This window comes from Natator depressus, chromosome 3 (assembly GCF_965152275.1).
Source record: "Natator depressus isolate rNatDep1 chromosome 3, rNatDep2.hap1, whole genome shotgun sequence".
NCBI lineage: Eukaryota > Metazoa > Chordata > Testudines > Cheloniidae > Natator > Natator depressus.
In genome coordinates, this window is record NC_134236.1 from 161067228 (window position 1) to 161089836 (window position 22609).

The 22609-nt window shown below is 39.7% G+C and overlaps 1 protein-coding gene across 5 annotated transcripts in view; it reads right to left on the reverse strand.

Annotated features, from left to right (window-relative positions):
* The window catches only part of DISP1 (dispatched RND transporter family member 1), a 164663-nt gene that overhangs the window by 35214 nt on the left and 106840 nt on the right, over positions 1–22609 (reverse strand). For all 5 annotated transcript variants that reach the window (XM_074949211.1, XM_074949210.1, XM_074949213.1 and 2 more), the window contains one exon: positions 12711–13250. In XM_074949211.1, coding sequence (XP_074805312.1) covers positions 12711–13219 — 509 coding nt within the window. In that variant the 5' untranslated portion in view covers positions 13220–13250. The remainder of the gene's footprint in view (positions 1–12710; positions 13251–22609) is intronic.

Below are 22609 nucleotides of genomic sequence, written 5' to 3' on the forward strand. Positions count from 1 at the left end.
TTCAACCACTCAATATATAGTACATGCTTTTATATAACAGTAGTCACCTCCTCTCCTTTATACGAGAGCAACGGAATACTATTTTCAAAACTAGTTTTATTTCTGTAGAGTATGTTTAAATACATTCTATAATGTCAATGAATGATTACTAAGATTCCAGTAAACCCAGGATTTCTACATGTAAAAACATGTATATTGTTCCACTAGTGCAACTGGACAACTTGTAGAATGAACATCAATGCAATATGGATAAAGACTTATTTAGCAAGGGTGGTGGGGAGAAATCTCACACTGCTGTTATTGTTGTAACAAAATTAATGTCAATTACACTCAGGAGGCTCAGACTTTGGTCTGGGTCTGCACCTTAAATCTGGGTTGCCATAGCAATGTCATACAATGTGTGAAAAATCCACATCCCTGACCAGTTTAGCTATGCCAACCGAACATCAGTGTAGACGCAACTAGGTTGACAGAAGAATGCTTCCCTCAACCTAGCTATCATTGCTCGGGGAGGTGGAGTTCCTATACTGACGGAAAAACCCTTCCATTTGCATACTCTGCATTCTACACTATGGGATTACGGTGGCACAGCGATAGTGCTGTAGCTCTGCTGGTAACAATCCCTGTAGTGTAGAAATGGTCATGCTGTTTTCTCTCACACAGACACTTTTATTCCTCCTCCTCTGTTCAAGTACTTTTCCTTCACTGAGAAATGTGTGTGTCACTTATTATATTACTTGCTGCAGGATGAAGGAGGCATTATGAAATGCTGTCACAGGGAAGGATGGACAGATTGTAGGAAGGCTAGATATAGAGAACTGTGGTTATTTACAAGCTGCTTTTTGAAACCCATCTTCTTCATCCCCCACATAGAAAAAAGCCTCAGAACACTAGGAATATACCCAGCCCCTGCATACACCTTTTCCATGAGAATACTGAAAACCACAGAAACAGCCTTGTTGAGTCTAGTTTCTCCCTCAAGCCCCAAAATGTCTAGTGCGGTCTTGTTTTGAAACTGAACCTTGTTACAAGCCTATTATAAAAAGTGTCTGGAGAATGAAAACAGACAATATACTTGGCCAAAAAAAAAAAAATCCCACATTTCTTTTTAAACTGCCATGTTTTCTTGCTCTGCATGTACTTTTTAAGGCTTTCACAAACAAAGCTTTATGTAATTTATGCAAATTTTAAAAGTTGTCCTTACCACAAAACCAGACCATCCTATTAAAGGGGAGCACAGCTGATGCTATTTTTCCAGCCAATTTAGTAAACAAGGACGGACTTGTTATGTTGTTTGCCACTCCTCTTCTATTATCTGTTAATTTATCTCTTCTGAAGCCTACAGTTCAAAGGCCTAGTAGATCACTTGTTAAGTACTAACTATTCTGTTGTTCATGGAAAGGTGAGGAACCCAGGGCATGGGAAATTCATTTTCAAACACACTTGGTCTCTGCCACTTACAAGCACCAGGTTCTAAAGGTCAAAAGATTGTAAGACTCTGGTACTCTGCAGCACACAGACCAAAGCAGGAATTTTAGAAGTTCTTTTTGCTATTGCATAGACACTTAGCTCAAAGCAATCTGACGTCTAGACAGATAGAATGCTTAATTAGTATGATTAAAAAGCCTGAAAAAGTCATTAGATTGCTTAATGAATAAGTTGTTTAAGACCATTTAGTTTTGACTTGCACAGACTATTTTAATTTTGTCAAGCATTTAATTATGAACTGCCTTTTTTCCACTGTGGTCTCTGCATGTTATCCCATTGCCTGAAGCTCTGTGCAAGTGCTAATGAAAAATATAGAATATTGTTTTCATAAGCAACTTATGTACAATAGTCATCATCATGGGATCTAAGAATACCTATTAAGCCAGAACAAGCCTATTAAGACTGAGTATGACTAATTTATAAAAGGCAAGTCCAACTGAAGACTAAAAGCCTAGGCTGACAAATGGACACTCGAAGATCAGTCAGTTTGGGGGAAGAAAATAGAGCCAACCTGACATTTCAGTCAGAGGGACAGTTCTTTCCCTTCACTTGCACAAGAGGACAGAACCCAGATTTGGCAAACCTGGCTGGTGTCACAAAAGGGATGTAACAGTTTGTTTCACTATCCTTTCCCTTCCCTGACTCATGGAAGCCCCAGTATAGGTATCCCATGGAGCAACGGTATTTCGTGGGTAGGAAAGGAGCTGGCTAAATTGGGGCCCCTGCTCTCCCTAGCATTATAATTTCAGCCGCCATGGGAACTCAGAGTAAAATAATTCCACAAGAGTGTGTGAAGCAAACCTTTCCCCCCCATGAGAATAAAGAGATGGACGGGATTGGGAATGCTTTATTGTCACCATGTAGATTACTACCACGCAGCAATTACTGGCACATACTGTGGAATCGCAGTGCATTTATGGGCGGACATCAAACCACTGGGTACTAGAAGCAAAGTAACTGAACAACAGAAACTGCCGTTTAGCTATTTGAATGTTGATGAAACAGATCAGAACCATCCCCTCTGGAGTGATCTGAATAAGTGATTACTTTTGGAAACATGTGTATTATTTTAGTTTTATAGCAAGGTTTATTGGGATAAGTCTCTGTCTTAGAGATCTTTATTATGGTTTATGCACATACACTGTACACAAAAAATTATTTATACCTCAACATAAAAATTAAAACAAAGGAACCTTTAAATGTGTGAAATACATTGTAAACTAAATATGTTTATATTGAAAAGTGTTTGGAAGTATGCAAAATCTTTTATTTTTAAATGAGATACAGTATAGAAGTATTTTTAGAACCGTTTTAAAATACTTCTGAAGTGAGAAATAACCACCTAAAATGTTAAAGTCAGTAATTTCTTCTTAAATATAATATATAGCAGCTCTGCAAGCACTTGAGGAATGTACTAGATAACAAATACCCTTTTCCTGGAATTGAGGAGGGAGCTGTTTCATAACAAAGTCATGTTATTATGACTTGGTATTTGGCAAACCTTTCCACTCTTTTTAAAAAGGCTTTTTAAAAACAAGAACTTTTTATTTCTTTCTGCTTCTCAGCTGTCTGCCAAGTAACTAGCAGCAAACTGTAAAATGGATAGGAGGCAGCTAAAAAAATTCCATCCCCAGTTCACAACTTTTCAGCCACTTATTTTTATAAAACACTTTTTTTTTTTAAAGGCACTCATTAAAAGGACAACTGTATTAACGCATTTGGAAAATGCGGTTTAGACAAGCGTGTGACACAAAACTCTGAGATATAGCAGACCCTAGAATCCCAGAACTCAAGACTTAAATTAGTGACCCCACAATAGTTTTTTTAAAAGTGGACTTAAATCGATTGAATGTTACCTTTGCAACGGAAGATGAATGATAGGTCTGAAAACATTAGCACTTTGTTGGTACTTTATGTATCTATGTAAAGTAGTGTATTTTAGTCTTACTTCAAATGTGAACAGCTTTGCCTCTGATGTGCTGCGTCTGCACCTGTTGTGGACTTCTGCAGTTTTATCTCCTCTCATAAAATGTGATATGCTTATTAAAGCTTCAGCTCCTGGAATCACGTGATAAGATGAGAAGTTCAGCTTTCATTTAAAAAGTAAATTTTTAGCACTCATGGTTGCTAAGAAAAAGATGTAAAGCTAAAGGCTAAAAAAAACAAGGAAAATAAAGCCAAATTTATTATTTTAGAAGTATCAATTTTAAATCAATATAAAGATATTTTTGTGGTTTGAATTTTTGAATGCTTCAGGTTGACAACACTGTAGCGTGAGCTTAGAGCGGTGGTGGGCAACCTACGGCCCATCGGGGTAATCCGCTGGCAGGTCGCGAGACAGTATTTACATTGACCGTCTGCAGGCACAGCCGCCCGCAGCTCCCAGTGGCCACGGTTCACTGTTCCCGGCCAACAGGAGCTGCGGGAGGTGGCGTGGGCCACAGGGACGTGCTGGCTGCCACTTCCTGCAGCTCCCATTGGCCGGGAATGGCGAACCGCGGTCACTGGGAGCTGCGGACGGCCATGCCTGCGGATGGTCAGTGTAAATACTGTCTCCCGGCCCACCAGTGGATTACCCTGACGGGCCGCAGGTTGCCCACCACTGGCTTAGAGAAACCACCACCTATTTGTGTCAGTTTGCCAATATGTAAAATGGGGATACCACCTTCTTTCTTTGCAGGGAGTTGTAAGGCTCAATTGTTTGTATAGTATTTTGTATATGTGAAACACCATGAATGAGTATTGTACTTTTATCAAGAATCATGAATTAGTCTCCTTAACTTTCCGATACTTCTGTCACCTCACACAGAACATTTTACTTGTTTATCAGCTGCAGTCAAGAGTTTCTGCAACTTCACCTCAAAATGCAAGTGATCTGGGAAGATATTGAGCCTCTCTCTACTTTGGAGATGTGCGAAGAACATTGGTGTCCCATTTGTGGACCCAATCCTATAGGTGTGCAACTGCCGTATTAATAGGAGATTAAGTGGAATGGTTCACTTGCCTGCCGTATGACCTCCTCCCCTTTGCCTCTATTCAGTTCATATTTGAATATATAGATTTAAGTTCTCTAGGCTGAATGACACAAAAGAGATTATTCTAGAAGACTCAACATCAAGGTTAACAAGGATGTCATTCAGTATTTTGACTACAGCTGTCTATTTTTTAAAAAAGCACATGAACCTGAGTAAAACAGTGCACCTTTGCTCCAAAAGAAATCGCCTACAGCAGGATCATCATGCTTTCCGTAGTTCAGACTACATTTTAAGAAAGGTAATCTTTGCACTTACCATCCCATTCCATTTATATTGCATATCAGCCCTATGTGAATAACTGAAATGGGAAAGTATAAAGAAAGCATTAAAAGTATTTTTAATGTTCTTTATTGCAGTGTTTTGTTCCATTTGAAAAATTAATCACATTGTCTTTTGTTCTTCCTCTCTCCCCCATGTATGCTGCATAGTCTCCATCTTCCCTGGCAGCTCCAGTCCCACCAGTGCTTCTGGTTGTCAGGGTGGGTCATACTACTTCCCCTCCTTTTGGAGGATAGTAGACTCTAATCATGGTTTTGCTGGTTCCTCCCCCTTGTCTCCATCTGCCTCTTTGTGGTGAGTACCCTGGTTGGCTATAGAAGCAGCTGAAAACACAGGTGCAGCAAGAATAAGACCAATGTGACCTGCCAGTTTTCTAAGCTCTACAGTTTGAGAATTGCTGATGCGTGCAAGCTCCGCCTCTCTCAGCCCCAGTGAGGATCATTGGGATGTGGGGGTGTTTGAAAAGGAGGAGGGGGTAGAAAGCCCTCCAAAAAACTAACTAAAAATAAACCACAACCCTCTATATGAAAAATAAAGTTCAGAAAACATTGGTTTGAAAGTGAAATTTAATGTCTGGGTAATTTAATTCTATAGTTTGGGCAGACAGCTGGGATTTCACAGATGCTAAACCATTTTACAGTGACATATTCTGCTCATGGCAAGAGAGTTAATTCAAATGTTTTCTTAACCATGTCCTGAATTAACACTGAAGACATTTGCCATCTCTTACCCAAGATTTTCAAATCTCAGAGGTCTGATTTGTTAAAAGGCCATGGTCAGTGTTATTAGGCCCAACATTTGATCTATTTTATCTACTTTTATATGCATGGACTTCGCAAACAATTCTTCTATGTGTTATACCCACCACCATAAAACTCAGCCCACTCCTAACAGGTTACAATGTTGCCCCCGCCCCCATTGTAAAATAAAATAGCAGCAGCCCAGGCCCCTCCATGAGCAACCTTCTGTATACAGATAACTAGTTCTTCCCATGTAAACACAAATATTTAGTGAATGAAAGAGATTTAAGTCTTAAAGCTGTAAAAGGTTATAAAAACTGAGTAAAATGAGATTTTAAAAGTTATTCAAAAATATATTAATTTGACTGCATTCATTTAAACAGTTCTTGTTAGGTGTAGATATTTTACTGTAAATGTAGTCAAACTACAAAATTTCAAGTTGAACACATTATAAAGCCTGCAATCCAGCTCAGTTTAAAAGGCGAGCACAAATGTGCATTACTTCAATCTCTCTTCTTTATACTCTTTAATCCACAGGGATATACCAGCCCTTAATTCTTTTAAGATTAGGTCACTGACAAATGTTACGCTTTAGGCTTGAAAAACGACAACCAGCCATGCTGAAATAATTGGTTACTTGCCTATAAGCTTTAAATTTTAGCAAAAAGATTTGTGCAAAGTTTCTTTCCATATAATGTACCTTCTTCTCCAACTCCACAATTATAACCAATACCGGAATATATATTTATACAATTGAACAGCAGCAATGAAAGCTAGCTTGATTATACACTAAATTTAATTAAACTTAGGAAAACTTGCATTTAAAAATACTTTTGTCAAAACACATAAATATTCTAAAACTGGATGATTTCCAAAGTAGTTTATGTATGAAGAAACATCTCTGGTAAAGGAAACTAATCAATCTAATTTTTGAGGTTTAAAGTATGGTTAAGTGAGTATGTAAAAATGGCACTAACTCAACAGATCCATTCCTTTTGTGCATTCAATGTTATCAGATTTATTTAGCAACAGAAATATGGTTTTACTGTTTTATACTCATTTTAACACGGCAAAGCCCACAAACAGTGAATTGGACAACTGTCCTCCCCTTCAAGCGCCTTCACAAGCAAGGTCACAGGGATCAATCCCCACTCTTCAATAGCCGTGAGACCATTTGTAGGGGAGGTAGCGAAACACCAGTTCTCTTGCCAACAGCATAATTGAGGACATTCTGTTGTACACTTTTTTCTGTGAATGCAACCATCCAAGCCATGTCACAATACATACAGGAGACCAGCACCTAGATGTACAGCAGCTAGCTCAACCCAAGCAAAACCAAAATGACCCTGATCAGAAGGGGGGAAGTGGTGAGGGGGGTGTTGCACTTCAAATAATTATGAGAGCATACTCTCCTCATATATAAGGTATCTCCCCTCAATTCTCAGCATAGAACCCAGCCTCAGAGTCCTGGTCACCTCATGAAACCTAAATGACAAGGTGAAGATTATCAAAGACATTTGGCTAGGGGAATGAGCTCTCGGAATAAGCTAGAGAAATTCAGAGTCTGACCACCTATTAGCAGTGCTGCAAAATCTCCTCTGAGAAAACTTGCTCACTATAAAAGGAATGAAACATGGGGGAAAAATGTCCTGAACATTTTCATATAATGATGGATAGAGAACCCCAACACCAATAGTTAATAGTAGCAGATGCTACATAAAGTTTTAATTGCAGGGTCAAATTCTGTCTGTATTTGCAGCAATGCAACCCTATTGCTGGCACAGGGATTATATAGGTGTAGCAATTTACTCTGAAACTTATCCTAAAGAATTATTATTACTGGTGATGAGGTGCAATGAGGAAAAAATGCAGCTTGCCTCAAGATCCCTCATGTAGCCATTAGAAAAAACATCTTTTTACTTTTAAAATTGAGCAAATTTGACTTGAAAATCAATGCATCACAATATATATGTAAATTCACGTCATCCATTTCAGCCAGTAAGTTCTCTGGGCAGCATTCAACTGCCTGATCCACGAGACCATCTTTTCTCTTCCTGCAGATCCCTCCCTTGTTATCCTACAGACAACAGTCTCCTTCACTACTCAGACCTGATTCATTCCCTGAACAGCATCCATCCTGTGCACTAAGACTATATCATACAAACACATAAAGAGGAAAAATCAAGGTTGCACAGGCTAACCTTAATTTTGGTATTTCTTAGACGTGCAGTGGTTGAATTTGAACCTTAACATTAAAATAATGCAGGAGGTTTTTGGTATGTGATTTTGTAAGCTTAAAAAACCAGAAAACAAATTCATTAGATGGAATTATACTGGCTGTCACTTGGGTCATCAGCAAGTTTGGGCCCACAGACTTCTACCAGTTGAGCTAACACAATTAAGTAGAAAGCTGGTGAAAAACTTATTTTATGCAAGAAAATTTGAAAAAAAAATTCCTCTTGGAAATTGATCACAAAATTGATGAAACACAATATCAATTTGGGTTTTGAAAATCATTTTTTATTTTAAAAAGTTTATTTTCAAAAACTCAAAACATTTTCACTAAAAATGAATATTTTTACTGCCAAAATTTTGGTTCCTGGTTTTTCATTTAGATGAAACAAAATTTCCACCAAAATGTTTGTTTTGGTTGAAAAACTAATGACATTTATTTTGACAAATATTTTGAACAGCTCTACTAATTGGGAGTATCAATGGGCTGTTATCCTTTTATATTGATCTGCTGTGGAGTGGGGGACTACCCATACACTCTGCCAGTGCATAACTCTTTGCTAGACAGTAGAGTACTATTGGGACTCAGAAATCCTCGGTTCTGTTCTGGAGAGGGAATGTTCTGCCCTGGTCTCCACACCCCTTCCACTCCACCAGAAACTTCCTCCTTGCCTTCTACCTCTGGGCTCCAACAAAGGCTAGCACTGAGAGCACAAGAAAGATGGTCTCCTTGCTGTCAGTTTTGATGCCCAGTGACAGTGGCCCCTGGCAACTGGGAGGAGCAATGGCAAGGAAAGTCCTTTTTAGCTGGGCAAAAGATCACCCACAATCCAGATGGAATCCCCTAAAAATCTAGCTGCCAGACTCTAACAAGCCTCTACTGAGCATGGACACATGGTAATTCCCCCCTCCTCCCCCCGCCCCACACAAACTCACTCTCCTGCTGGCAATAGCTCATCCAAAGTGACCACTCTCCCCACAATGTGCATGATAATCAAGGTGGGCCATTTCCAGCACAAATCCAGGTTCTCTCACCCCCCCACCCCCACCCCCACAAACTCACTCTCCTGCTGGTAATAGCTCATCCAAAGTGACCACTCTCCCCACAATGTGCATGACAATCAAGGTGGGCCATTTCCAGCATAAATCCAAGTTTAACCAGAACGTCTGGAGGGGGGGGTTATGCTGGAAATGGCCCACCTTGATTGTCATGCACATTGTGGGGAGAGTGGTCACTTTGGATAGGCTATTACCAGCAGGAGAGTGAGTTTGGGTGTGTGGTTTTTGGAGGGGGGTGAGGGGGTGAGAGAACCTGGATTTGTGCAGGAAATGGCCCACCTTGATTATCATACACATTGTGAAGAGAGTGGTCACTTTGGATGGGCTATTACCAGCAGGAGAGTGAGTTTGTGTGTGTGTGTGTGGGGGGGCGGAGGGTGAGAAAACCTGGATTTGTGCTGGAAATGGCCCAACTTGATGATCACTTTAGATAAGCTATTACCAGCAGGAGAGTGGGGTGGGAGGAGGTATTGTTTCATGGTCTCTGTGTATATAATGTCTTCTGCAGTTTCCACAGTATGCATCCAATGAAGTGAGCTGTAGCTCATGAAAGCTCATGCTCAAATAAATTGGTTAGTCTCTAAGGTGCCACAAAAGTACTCCTTTTCTGTGTGTGTGTGGGGGGGGGGGTGGTGAGAAAACCTGGATTAGTGCTGGAAATGACCCACCTTGATTATCATGCGCATTATAAAGAGAGGTTTCAAAGAGGGATGGGCTATTACCAGCAGGAGAGTGAGTTTGTATGTGTGTCTGTGGGGGGGGGGGGAAGGGTGAGAAAACCTGGATTTGTGCTGGAAACGGCCCTCCCTGATGATCACTTTAGATAAGCTGTTACCAGCAGGACAGTGGGGTGGGAGGAAGTTTTGTTTCATGGTCTCTGTGTGTATATAATGTCTTCTGCAGTTTCCACGATATGCTATGCATCCGATGAAGTGAGCTGTAGCTCACGAAAGCTCATGCTCAAATAAACTGGTTAGTCTCTAAGGTGCCACAAGTACTCCTTTTCTTTTTTCTTTTTAAGAATACAGACTAACACGGCTGTTACTCTGAAACCTTTTCTTTTTGCGAATACAGACTAACACGGCTGTTACTCTGAAACCTAAATCCTGTAGTCTTCACCCAATGCAGCAATCTTTCATCTGTGTCTGTGGCACTCTATAGCTATGAAGGAACGAATACGATTTGCTCCATAATGTGTGATTCTACTCTGAAAACAGGATTCTATCCCTCACTCTACAGAGTTCCTCTGTGATGATTTGCAAGTCACTTAACCTGTGAAATGTTTGGCTTTTCCTCATTTTCAGGGCACCCAATCTGAGACAGGTGGAGCCTGATTCGCAAAACTGCTGAGCACTCACAGCAGGAGCTGTGCTTTGAACAAAAAGAGTCCTGAAGAGACTGCTGTCATTTTAATAGCCGCTATCTAGATAAATTTCAGAGTAGCAGCCGTGTTAGTCTGTATCCGCAAAAAGAAAAGGAGGACTTGTGGCACCTTAGAGACTAACGAATTTATTTGAGCATAATTTATTTATTTATTAATTTATTTGAGCATAAGCTTCCGTGAGCTACAGCTCACCATCCGATGAAGTGAGCTGTAGCTCACAAAAGCTTATGCTCAAATAAATTTGTTAGTCTCTAAGGTGCCACAAGTCCTCCTTTTCTTGTTATCTAGATAAAGTCTAACAAACCTTGAAATGATTGAATTGGGAGGCTAAGTGACTGGTAGATGAAGTAATGAGTCTCACTTTGGGATCCAAAATACCAGATAACAACAGAAATACTGAATGATTCCAGCCCATTTGCTATCTGTGATCATCTCAACTGACTGCATCATTCTCACAACTCACCTAAAACTATCACTATTTGTTCTCCTAGAAGCCCAAGAGCTGACCAGCAATGAGAAGTAGCTTTTATCATGGAGTTTCGATAGCTATAAGTGACTACTAATTAACAGGAAGAACTGCATGACTTCCAGATGACCCACACAACTCCAAGGAGGATATATGTCTTTGTGGGAAGAAAAAAGGGACGCTTTCTTACACTACATAAATGTTCTTGAAATGAATTAGGTCCCCCTGAAAAGTAAACCCTTAGGTTCAAATAGTGAAATTATTAAGATAAAGTTTCAGAGTAGCAGCCGTGTTAGTCTGTATTCGCAAAAAGAAAAGGAGTACTTGTGGCACCTTAGAGACTAACCAATTTATTTGAGCATAAGCTTTCGTGAGCTACAGCTCACTTCATCGGATGCATTCAGTGGAAAATACAGTGGGGAGATTTATATACACAGAGAACACGAAACAATGGGTGTTATACACACTGTAAGGAGAGTGATCACTTAAGATGAGCTAATACCAGTACGAGAGAGGGGAAGGAGGGGAGAGCCACTTCCTGGACACTACGGTGCTAATAAGCAATGGTCACATAAACACCACCCTATACCGGAAACCTACTGACCGCTATTCCTACCTACATGCCTCCAGCTTTCACCCAGACCACACCACACGATCCATTGTCTACAGCCAAGCTCTACGATACAACCGCATTTGCTCCAACCCCTCAGACAGAGACAAACACCTACAAGATCTCTATCAAGCATTCTTACAACTACAATACCCAACTGCTGAAGTGAAGAAACAGACTGACAGAGCCAGAAGAGTACCCAGAAGTCACCTACTACAGGACAGGCCCAACAAAGAAAATAACAGAACGCCACTAGCCGTCACCTTCAGCCCTCAACTAAAACCTCTCCAAACGCATCATCAGGGATCTACAACCTATCCTGAAGGACGACCCATCACTCTCACAGATCTTGGGAGACAGGCCAGTCCTTGCTTACAGACAGCCCCCCAACCTGAAGTAAATACTCACCAGCAACCACACCCCACTCAACAGAACCACTAACCCAGGAACCTATCCTTGCAACAAAGCCCGTTGCCAACTGTGTCCACATATCTATTCAGGGGACACCATCATAGGACCTAATCACATCAGCCACACTATCAGAGGCTCGTTCACCTGCACATCTACCAATGTGATATATGCCATCATGTGCCAGCAATGCCCCTCTGCCATGTACATTGGTCAAACTGGACAGTCTCTACGTAAAAGAATAAATGGACACAAATCAGATGTCAAGAATTATAACATTCATAAACCCAGTCGGAGAACACTTCAATCTCTCTGGTCACTCTATTACAGACCTAAAAGTCACAATATTACAACAAAAAGATTTCAAAAACAGACTCCAATGAGAGACTGCTGAATTCGAATTAATTTGCAAACTGGATACAATTGACTTAGGCTTGAATAGAGACTGGGAGTGGATGGGTCATTACACAAAGTAAAACTATTTCCCCATGTTTATTCCCCCTCCCCCCGTCCCCCCACTGTTCCTCAGAGATTCTTGTCAACTGCTGGAAATGGCCCACCTTGATTATCACAATAAAAGGTTTTCTCCCCCCCCATGGCTCTCCTGCTGGTATTAGCTCATCTTAAGTGATCACTCTCCTTACAGTGTGTATGATAACACCGATTGTTTCATGTTCTCTGTGTATATAAATCTCCCCACTGTATTTTCCACTGAATGCATCCGATAAAGTGAGCTGTAGCTCACGAAAGCTTATGCTCAAATAAATTTGTTAATCTCTAAGGTGCCACAAGTACTCCTTTTCTTATTAAGATAAAGTATATCATCCACACATTTTGCATGCATTTAAGTGGAGTATGCCTCAGATTTTATTATTGTCTGCAAAACAGTATGTATAAAAGATTTAACTCACTCTCCTTTTTGACCTTTTCTTATTTTTGTAAAAAGTAAAATGGAATACATGTAGAATTAGTTGCATATTGAACACCATTGAAAATTCATTCCACTCACCTTACAGTGGCTACATGTTGTTGAACAGACTGATGTTGAAAATGGTCAGGCCACTGATGATGAAGGCAGAATGATGGGGGGTGTTGAAGGCAGCAGGTGGTCTGATACATAGGTGTATGTTTTTGGCAGACAGAGGTTGAATATTCAGTATGTGGCTGCAGGCAGCAGGAAGTCATAGGAGATGGTGCTGTGCTCCCGGCCAGTGAATGACATTCTTGCTGTTTATTATGGTTACTTAAAGGATGATGGTATGGGCAAGGGTGGCAGCATTGTGTCAACATCTGTTGAGTTCTTTGGTTGTCTAAAGGCAGAAAGGATGGTTTGATTGTACCATTAAGTTGCAGGCATCCATTTGGACTCACTTTTGCTCTTGGTGCTTCCTTGGAGGGGAGGTGTTGGGCTGCAATGCCTCCATCAGTAGCTGAAAGGATGCTGGGACCGGTAGCACTGGAGAGGATGCTGCCATTACTCAGGACCACAAAATCATTATTGCCATTGTTCATAGCCATACTCCGACTGCTAGATGGGTCTGCAGTATTTCTAGAGAAAATTAAATAAACCAAATTTAGCAGGTGGCATAATTTTTTCCAGTGTTCAAAAATTCAAAACAGTTTATATTGAAAATGGTAAGACCCTAGTCCTGAAACTAGATCCCCATATAGGCCCCAGTCCATACAACTAGATCCAAGAGTAGGTGGACTCTTGCCTACATTAAACAGCATGGGCATTCTGCAGGCATAAGGGTCTGCCAGTGGATCTAACTGTATTGTTGAGGCCTAAAGCCCCAATTTAGCAAAGTACTTCAGTACATGTTTTTGTTTCTCCATGCAGAGTACATCATTGTTGTACATTTCTTCAATGGAAAAATAAGCTTCTCTCCAAGAATCAAGGACAACCACGCTGAAAAGGAGATCTTATATGTTAAAAAAATGATTATTACATCAGTGGAAATGATTAAGTTGGGCAACAGAATAAATGAGACAAAAAGTTAAAGCCTGATAAGAAGATCACAATAAATACCACATAAGAGATGGGGGTTTTTTTTATGGTAATGATTAAAAAAATGCATCAGATTTTAAAAAGCTAAACTGTGACATAATAATCACCTTTGGGGATCATAGTCAACACGATAGTTGGGGTCTAAAGTTGATTTTATCCAACTTCCACTCTTCACTAAATAAGAAAACAACTGTCTTCAAGGTGGTATGTAGCAACCACAGGCACAAAGCCTCAGGCAATTCAGCAGGAAACAGCTCAAACCATCAGCCTCTTAGCTGGGAGCCCCTAGGTTAAAGTTTTCAAAAGCAAAAGGTGAAGATTGAATGCTTTTTGCAAGTGGGCTCTTAGGGATGTCCTAGTCTCTACGGCCAGCTGGCTTCCTGGAAGGCCACAGCCTGTGGATCTTCGCAGTCTTCTTACTGCCAGCCCCAACATGCCCTCCAAATATCCCTGCAGATGAGTGCACAGATAGTCCTTCAAGAGCTGGGCTTTGGGCTCCCCAAATCCTGCCTCCCATTCAGGGAGCTACATTGCATACAGAAAAGAGGCAGAGAACAGCATGAGCGCTCTCCAAAAAAAGGGCATCAGCAGGGAGGGAATGGAAGTGAGCCATAGGCAGCTGTGTGGCTGTTTCAAAGGCCTTTTACTTGTTCAACCAAAACCCAAAGTTAAAAGTGACACCAGACCAAAATGTATAATTCAAATGAACACACACTGTTGGCTGCCTCTGGTTTACAGACAGCTTGTGGTTGAGAAGCAGTGGTGCACCCTTGAGCTGGCTGGAAACAGTTCACTTCCGTCAGTATAAAGACTAACTGAAAGAGTACTATTTATAAAAACAGACTTCAATGTAAACTAAAAGTAACCATCAAAACCGTCCACTGCAGTTTGCTGACACCTTTTAACAGTTAGTGAGAGAGACAGGGCTGCATGGCAGCCAGCATTTAGCAGTAATCAATGTGGTGGTTACAGTTTTTGCCCTCCCCTCACATCAACCACTAGCCATTGAAAACCAAGCTTATAAATATTTTGAAGAGATTCTTTTTAAAGGCTATTTAAAGAAATCAAAACACTTTAGTTTTCCACCTAGAAGTCTCTGTAGATGTTTGAGATAATGTATAATAGCAGCACAAACCGTACAGTTAAACTAGGAATACCTAACACAACCAACATGCTTTCCAAAACTTCAATTTAAAAAAATTAAAATATGACAAAATCCCAGGCTTAAGCTATTTTCCACTGAGCCCATTGAGGAACTCACCCTTCTTAGTAGCAGCAATCCTGAAGACAATTAGGATGTGCACTGTGCTGTAAGCATTAGCTTAAACAGTGAAGAAAGGTATTAAAGAAAAAGTTTTTCTTACAGATGATTTTGTTCTGTACACACACAGTAAATAGGTCATAGTTACGTACATTGGAGCGGCGATTGAGAGAGGGTGGCTGAAAGCCAATGAGAGTCTAAGGTGCCAGCAACAGCTAATCTGCCTCTCTTTTTAACTATAATTTTGTTTTAAGATTTGAAAGAAGGAATGAGAAGATTATTTGGATAATTTTAAAAAACAAAACAAAACAAAAAAGATAGGAATTTGTTTCACAAGTTACCTCTGGAGATTTTTTTTTTTTGGATAGAAGAAGGGTGAGAATAAGATACTGTTAAAAATAATTTCCTCATACTTTTAAAAATAAGATAAATCAAGTCATTAAAACCACTTTAGCTATCTTAATTGATTAAATGCAACATTAAAATTTAGGATTAATAGTCTGACAGGTGTTAAGTGTGAGTAGTAACTTACTGGTCTGAGGCCATGTCTACACTCCCACTTATGTCGGCAAAATTTATGTCACTCAGGGGCGTGAAAAACACACCTCCCCGGATGACGTAAGTTTCACCGGCGTAAGTGATAGAGTGAATAGCACCATGTCAGCATGAGAGCTTCTCCCACCAACACAGCTACCACTGCTTGTTGGGGATGGTTTAATTATGTTGACAGGCATGGGGGGCCGGTGAACCGGCCGTTGGAGGAGGCTAGCCCCCGACCCCCTCCCTTCTGCCTGAAGTCCCATCCCTCTCCTTCCTCTTCAACCCTCCACCCTTGCAGGAGCCCAGAGCACTCCACTGTGGCCCCCAGTCCCAGCCCTGGACGGTGCAGCCACAGCACCCCCAGCGCCGGGTGGCGCAGTCCAAGTGCCAGGCTGTGCAGTTCAAGCGCCAGGTGGGTGGCACGGCCCTGGCCCCAGCCACTCTGAATCCCCGCAGCAGGCAGGCTAGACCACCCCAGCCCCAGCCCCAGCCCTAGCCAGCCTGGGCCATGGAAGAGCACCAGAGACTGCAGGAGGGAGCTTGGGAGTGAAGAGCTGTGCCGCTGTAAGGTCTCTAGTGTAGACATAGCCTTAGACTTTGCAGGAAGACATAACACACAGATAAAGAATGAAAGATAAGCAAGAAAGTTTAACTAGCTCTCTTCTCCTATACTGCCACTGAGCATTTAGAGTGCTAAGAATGTTCAGCCAGCTGAGCTATTCAATTGGTTGAACAACTAATATTGAGCAGAAAGTGCTTTCGCACAATGGAATGCTGCCCGTGGCAACCCCTGGTGCTGTGTCTCAGATGTTATCCTTCCGAATCCTCAACTTCTAAAACTAAAGGAAAATGTAACCTCTGATAATGCACCCAATGCTATTTGTTATGGATCATATGCAGAGCCAGATTCTTTGTGAAGTTAACTCTAAATAGTAACTAGTCAGAACATGACAACCAACACATTTGCTAAACAGGAGTATTTTCTGAAAGGTCCAATTCCTCAAATTCTTTCTGAATATTCTCTTCCCCTGCTTCAAACAAGTCAACCCTTTTAAAAAACTTTTCACCAAGCACAGAAGAGTAAATTCAAGTGGCTGCTAAAGTTTGTCTCAGTGTGAAAAGACATTAGTTATATGAAACACTGCTGTGTTTAAACAGCCTGGTTTTCTCCCGAGCTGCATGGTAGCTTCAAAAAGAGGCTGCTAAAGGGGACATAGCTCAACATCCAGAAAAAGAAAGCTCTTATTGAGTTTTCTGGCCACATTTTAGGAATTTTTGTCTGCTTATATTTGCTCATTGATGGATAGGATGGATATGCTGCAGGATGACGTTAATTAGTTCTGAACAGGAAATTACAGTGCATCAGTATTTATTAGTGCTATCAATAATACAACAAAGTGTGCAAGAATACCAGATGCCCATACACTTCAGCCAGATGAAAGCTGTTGGTTTTTGGTCTTAAAGTGTAACATATTTGTAGCATATACCAATGAATGTAAGAACACTTCTTGGAGGACTGTGATTTTGTGTGGCATGTTTTGTAGCAGTTAAGTACCACAACATCTATAATCATACTGGATAATCAGTTCATGTAGAATCTTTGTCAGCATCATGGTCATTTTAAATCAAGTCTGAAAAGATGAAAAGAAATAAGTCTTTATGTGATGTCACCAATAACTATTCTAGATGAATGGATATGAAAGTACATTCAAAATGGGTTGGAAGTTGGTCTCTATAGGTAAAATTACATAATGGCTGCTCTATTATTAAGGAAGTATCACATTGTTTAAAAACATGTAAAACCCATGGATTCAGTACAGAACTGGAATTCAAGAGATCTAAGATAATTTCTTCTACTGATTCACTGTGCACCCTTGGGCAAGCCATTTGAGCTTTGTGGCTCAGTTTCCCTATTTGTAGAAAAATTGGGATGATGTTTACTTGATTGTAAAGCAATTTGAAATATACAGATAAAAAGCACCATGCAAGTGCTTAAATATTTACTAAAATTACACTATTTTAATAAATCATACTTCAAAATTTTTAAGAAGAAACTGTTAAATGTATATACACAATGCTTACTGGTAAATGGAGTGGCTAGTGTATATACAGTAGTCCATCCATGGACTTGGAAATTAGGTCCTCTTATTAGTGTTAAGGGAACGCCAGCTTTGGACATCACATTTATCCACTACTTCTACTACCGGACAGCACCCTGGGACTCTTCAGCCTCCACTAAAAACACGCAAAGGAGCATCAGTTTAACATCTTCTGTGAAGACCAGATGAAGTGGTATTCTAAACAGATGCGGTCTCTGCCTGAATGTTAGAAATCTCTTCATGTGGAAGTTTAGAGACAATCGTCAGAAAGAGTTGTTTAGAAGCTGTTTGATTCGAGTCAGGTCACATCACATTACAGCCTGCCATCTTCCACAAGGTGGCATATAAGATTTGATACAGCTCAGTATTTGTTCAAGCACCTCTCTTGGTGATCAGACTACTTGTGAACTATTTCAAGAGATAAGGATTGTGACAAATGAAGCTGATGTAGTCGTTCCTTCAAGGCACCAGAAACTTGAATTTTGTCAGTTTTCATGGAGTCTTCCACCAATGCATTTAAGCACCTGTTTATCTTGAAGCACGTTAGCCTCATTCAAGTAAATGGGACTGACTACCTCACAAGCCTCAGTGCTTTGCTGGAACAGAACTGGAGAGAGCAATGTAATATAAGGGTCATAAAGCAAAATAAGAGTTTGGTTTGTTTCTATTCATTAGGTTTGATGATATATCTTCTGCTTTTATATAAACTAAAAAGCACTTGTCAAGAGAGTACCACCAAGAAGTCTGAATTTTGTCTCAATTAGCTCATTATACAGAGTTTAATTGAAAACTTCACTGAACTATTCTGTTCTCTATTCAAAGTTCATTAGGTTTTAAAAAGTACAGGAAGTTACACAGCAAGCAGAAGGTAAGAATAACGTATTACAGTATTCTAATTCCATTGTGTCAGACTCTAGTGTATACAAAGATTGATATTAAAAGGCAATGAGTCAAATTCTTATCAAGATTTTGGTATCATACCGGCTTAAAAATGAAAAATTGAGAATTATGAATAAGACTAAAATAAGATTCAGTAAAATCTTTCAGAATATTCAACAGTTAACAACTCACTTCACTGCTGTATATCACCAGAATTTAGTTTTATTTAGATTGACAAATGAAAGTTTTGAAGTGATGGATGGAAACTCCAGACACATATTGAGGCTATGGCTACTGCAGCTCTGGTGACTCTTAAAGACTGCTTGTAACTTTAGTCTTATTTTAATATAGCATACACAAACTCACCCACTGGTCTGGCTGGCTGAATGGCCAGCATTTTGAAGGTTAATGTCCATCTAGAAACTATACCACCAAAAGGAAGCTAGAATTGCCTTTAACTGTTATATACTTGACAATGGAAATTGCTGAGAGAAGGTACTTCAGTGATGCAGACAAGGCCAATAGTTTGGAGCACTGTCATATCTGGAAGCTGCTACACCATATAAAGGCAATGTTATAGAACAGTTTTATGAGTGATCCCTCTATTATTTGTAGTATTAACACTGAACCCTGCTTACTCAGCAGACCTCTCTACCATCTGGGTTGCAAGGCCTTCAGGAAATACCTAATACCTAACGATGTTAAAAACGTAGGATTTGGTGTTCCTTAACTTCCATGTTCTTTTAAAACTTGGATTAAGTTCACCTGTTACTTTGGCTGCAACTGAAAGAATTTTCATTGCTTTAAATTTTGTTCAAAAAACCGCACAGGCTTAAAAAAACATTAGTTCAAGAAATACCATCTGGACTAATAATGCTTGCAGCTGAGAATGACAGAAGTGCAAATTCAGATGTGAATGACATAGTGGAAATTTGGTAGAAGCAGCTATATAGCACAGATAATTGATAGATCTTTAAAAGAAGTTAAGAACATAAGAACAGCCATATTGGGCCAGACCAATGGTCCATCTAGCCCAGTATCCTTTCTTCTGACAGTGGCTGGAGCCAGATTCTTCAGAGGGAATGAACAGAACAGGACAAGTATCAAGTTACCCATCCCCTATCACCTACTCCCAGCTTCTGGCAGTCAGGATCTTAGGGACACCCAGAGCATGGGGTTGCATCCCTATCTTGGCTAATAGCCATTGATGGACCTGTCCTCCATGAATTTATTTAATTCTTTTTTGAACCGAACCCAGTCATACTTTTGGCCTTCATACCACCCCCTGGCAACATGTTTCAAGGGTTGACTGTGTGAAGAAGTACTTCCTTATGTTTGTTTTAAACCTACTGCCTATTAATTTCATTGGGCAAGGGAAGGGGTAACTTCCTTATTCACTTTCTCCACACCACTCATGATTTTATAGATCTCCATCAGATTCTCCTTTAGTCTCCTCTTTTCTAAAATGAACAATCCCAGTCTTTTTAACCTCTCCTCATAGGGAAACCGTTCCATATACCTAATCATTTTTGTTGCCCTTCTCTGTACCTGTTCCAATTCCAATATATCTTTTTTGAGATGGGGCAACCAGAACTGCACGCAGTACTCAAGGTGTGTGCATACCATGGATTTATATAGTGGCTATATATATATATAGATATATATATATAACAGCCTATTAAAACTGCTTGGTTTTTATTTTGGTTTTTTTAAGAGCACATGATGGTCCTGATAATAAGCATGATACTTGATGTGATGAAAATATCTCCCCATGCCAAAAGTTTGTCTGAAACAATTTAATCTTAAGTGTTGCAAGAAGTGACACATTCTTAAACTGAGCAATATTTAACACTCTTAGCTATCCATTACTCTCCATCCAGAAGAAACAGTATAATGGATTCAAATCCCATAATACTACAGATTTTTTAGTACACAAGTGTGTACCTTGTTCTCAGTTCTATAAACTCAGATAAATCCTTCCAAGACTCCATTCACTATACCATTCATTCAATGCACAACCATTCTGAAGAGGCCTTTCTCCCCTTTCACTTCACCAACATTATTTTTGCCATTGCTTCCCTTCCCCAAAGGTTCACAAAAGTAACAGGTGGTGCCTAGTCTTTGATACTGGCTTTCATGGGAGAGCCTAGTTCTCTATCAAGGCAGTATTTGTTCAGAAGTCAATAAACTTTTAAATGCTTTATTATTGTTGATCTCTGTTTTTGGCTCTCAGATGGACATTCTTAAAATTCTCTAGCATCTAATTTTTGTGTGTTCACAATATGTGGGAGCTGGCTTTCAATTTCCTGATTCTTGCTTTTTATTTTGGTTGTAAACCGCTAGTTCGTCCTTGAAAAGCTTTCATTATTTAGTGAAGGAAAACTACTTGAAGATAACAAAAAGCAAAGGTCTGTCCTCTCCACATGTAGAACACTTTTCATTTACTTAGTTTATGTCTACTTTAAAATTTACCATCTGTGTAAGAAGAGACATCTTCAGTTTTTATTCAGTAGCAATTGTTTATAAGAAATTCTCAGCAACCTTTAAAACACTAACTTTTAAACATGTTACAGTCTTTTTAACATGTTGAGTATATCAGTGTTAAATATTTATGAATGCTACCACTACATTTTGGATGTTTGATGGTACTGAACCTATTTGTTTCCTATTTGTCTGGGATTTGTGCATTTTTTTTCACTGTACAGGAACTAGGTGGACCAGAATCATAATAGTCTCACTTTTGAATATATTCATACCTTTCTTTGCTGATAAATAGCTTTTCAGTAATCTAAATATTTGTGACATGCAGTAATGGTTAGGGTACAATCACAATAAAGCATGTAGTTGTTGCTACCTACCCAAGCCATACGAAAGAAGAAGAAGAAGAAAGCATCAAATTTACAGAATAAAAAATTATTCTCCTTCTCTTGCCACATTCAGTATCTCTGTTAAGCTGTTTTTCCTCCATCCCCTTCAACAGCTTGATATGCTAACAAGCTGGCCTGTCTTAAACCTGGGACACCATGATTTCATTTCCTGCATTGAAGGCTGGGTCAGGAATTGCAATTCCTATGACAGGGAGTTTCCAGATGTCACCAAGCCAGGATCGTAGATCATGCTGCAAATGGGCACCTAGTGAATTGATTTCACTCAGCTGGCACACAAAGTAACCCATCAACAGCTAGGAGGTGAAGGAGTGGGAATTGGGGAAAAGAGCCAAGGGTGGGGAAAACAATATTTTTAAGACCTTCGTAAGTATCTTATTAACCAGAAGTTAACTTGTTTAGTACAAGCTATGAAAAAGAGATTATTATTGGAACCGTCTGTGGTGCTTTGACCAGCCCTTTTTTCTGAAGTATAAATAAATATATACAAACATAATTTAATAATTTTGTATGAGCAAACTACCTGAAGAGGATATACCAGTTTATTGCTGTTTGTTTTTAATACCATCACATTTGTGGTTTAACAAAAAAAAGAAACGCACGGGGGGGAAAAAAGGAATTATAATAAGTCACTGCAAGAATTACTGTTTTGAAAAAAGAAAAGGAGTACTTGTGGCACCTTAGAGACTAACCAATTTATTTGAGCATAAGCTGAGCTGTAGCTCACGAAAGCTTATGCTCAAATAAATTGGTTAGTCTCTAAGGTGCCACAAGTACTCCTTTTCTTTTTGTGAATACAGACTAACACGGCTGTCACTCTGAAACCTGTTTTGAAAAAAGATATATAGCTATAGACAAGTGTGTTTTATGAATATGTTTATTTATGTTTTATTTATCTCAGTGTATTAGTAGAAATAGCTCAGCAAAATTTAAGAGCATAGAAAGCAGTAAAAACTCATTGCCTGCAACTGAAGTACTGTCCTTACACTTAATCTTATTTATAGTTTAGTGACTCTGAAACCTGTCTATTACCATATAAAGGGTACTTAAGTTTTCATAATCACTAATACTCTTATACAAAATAACCCTACTCCATGCACACTCAAAATCAAAATCTCTCTCTCTTTTTGGGTGTGTACAAGGAGTTACTTGCAGAACGACACCAAAAAGAAACCCACTGCTATGGTACAATTACCGCTATAACAAACCACCACAATGCCAATTTGAAAGATATGT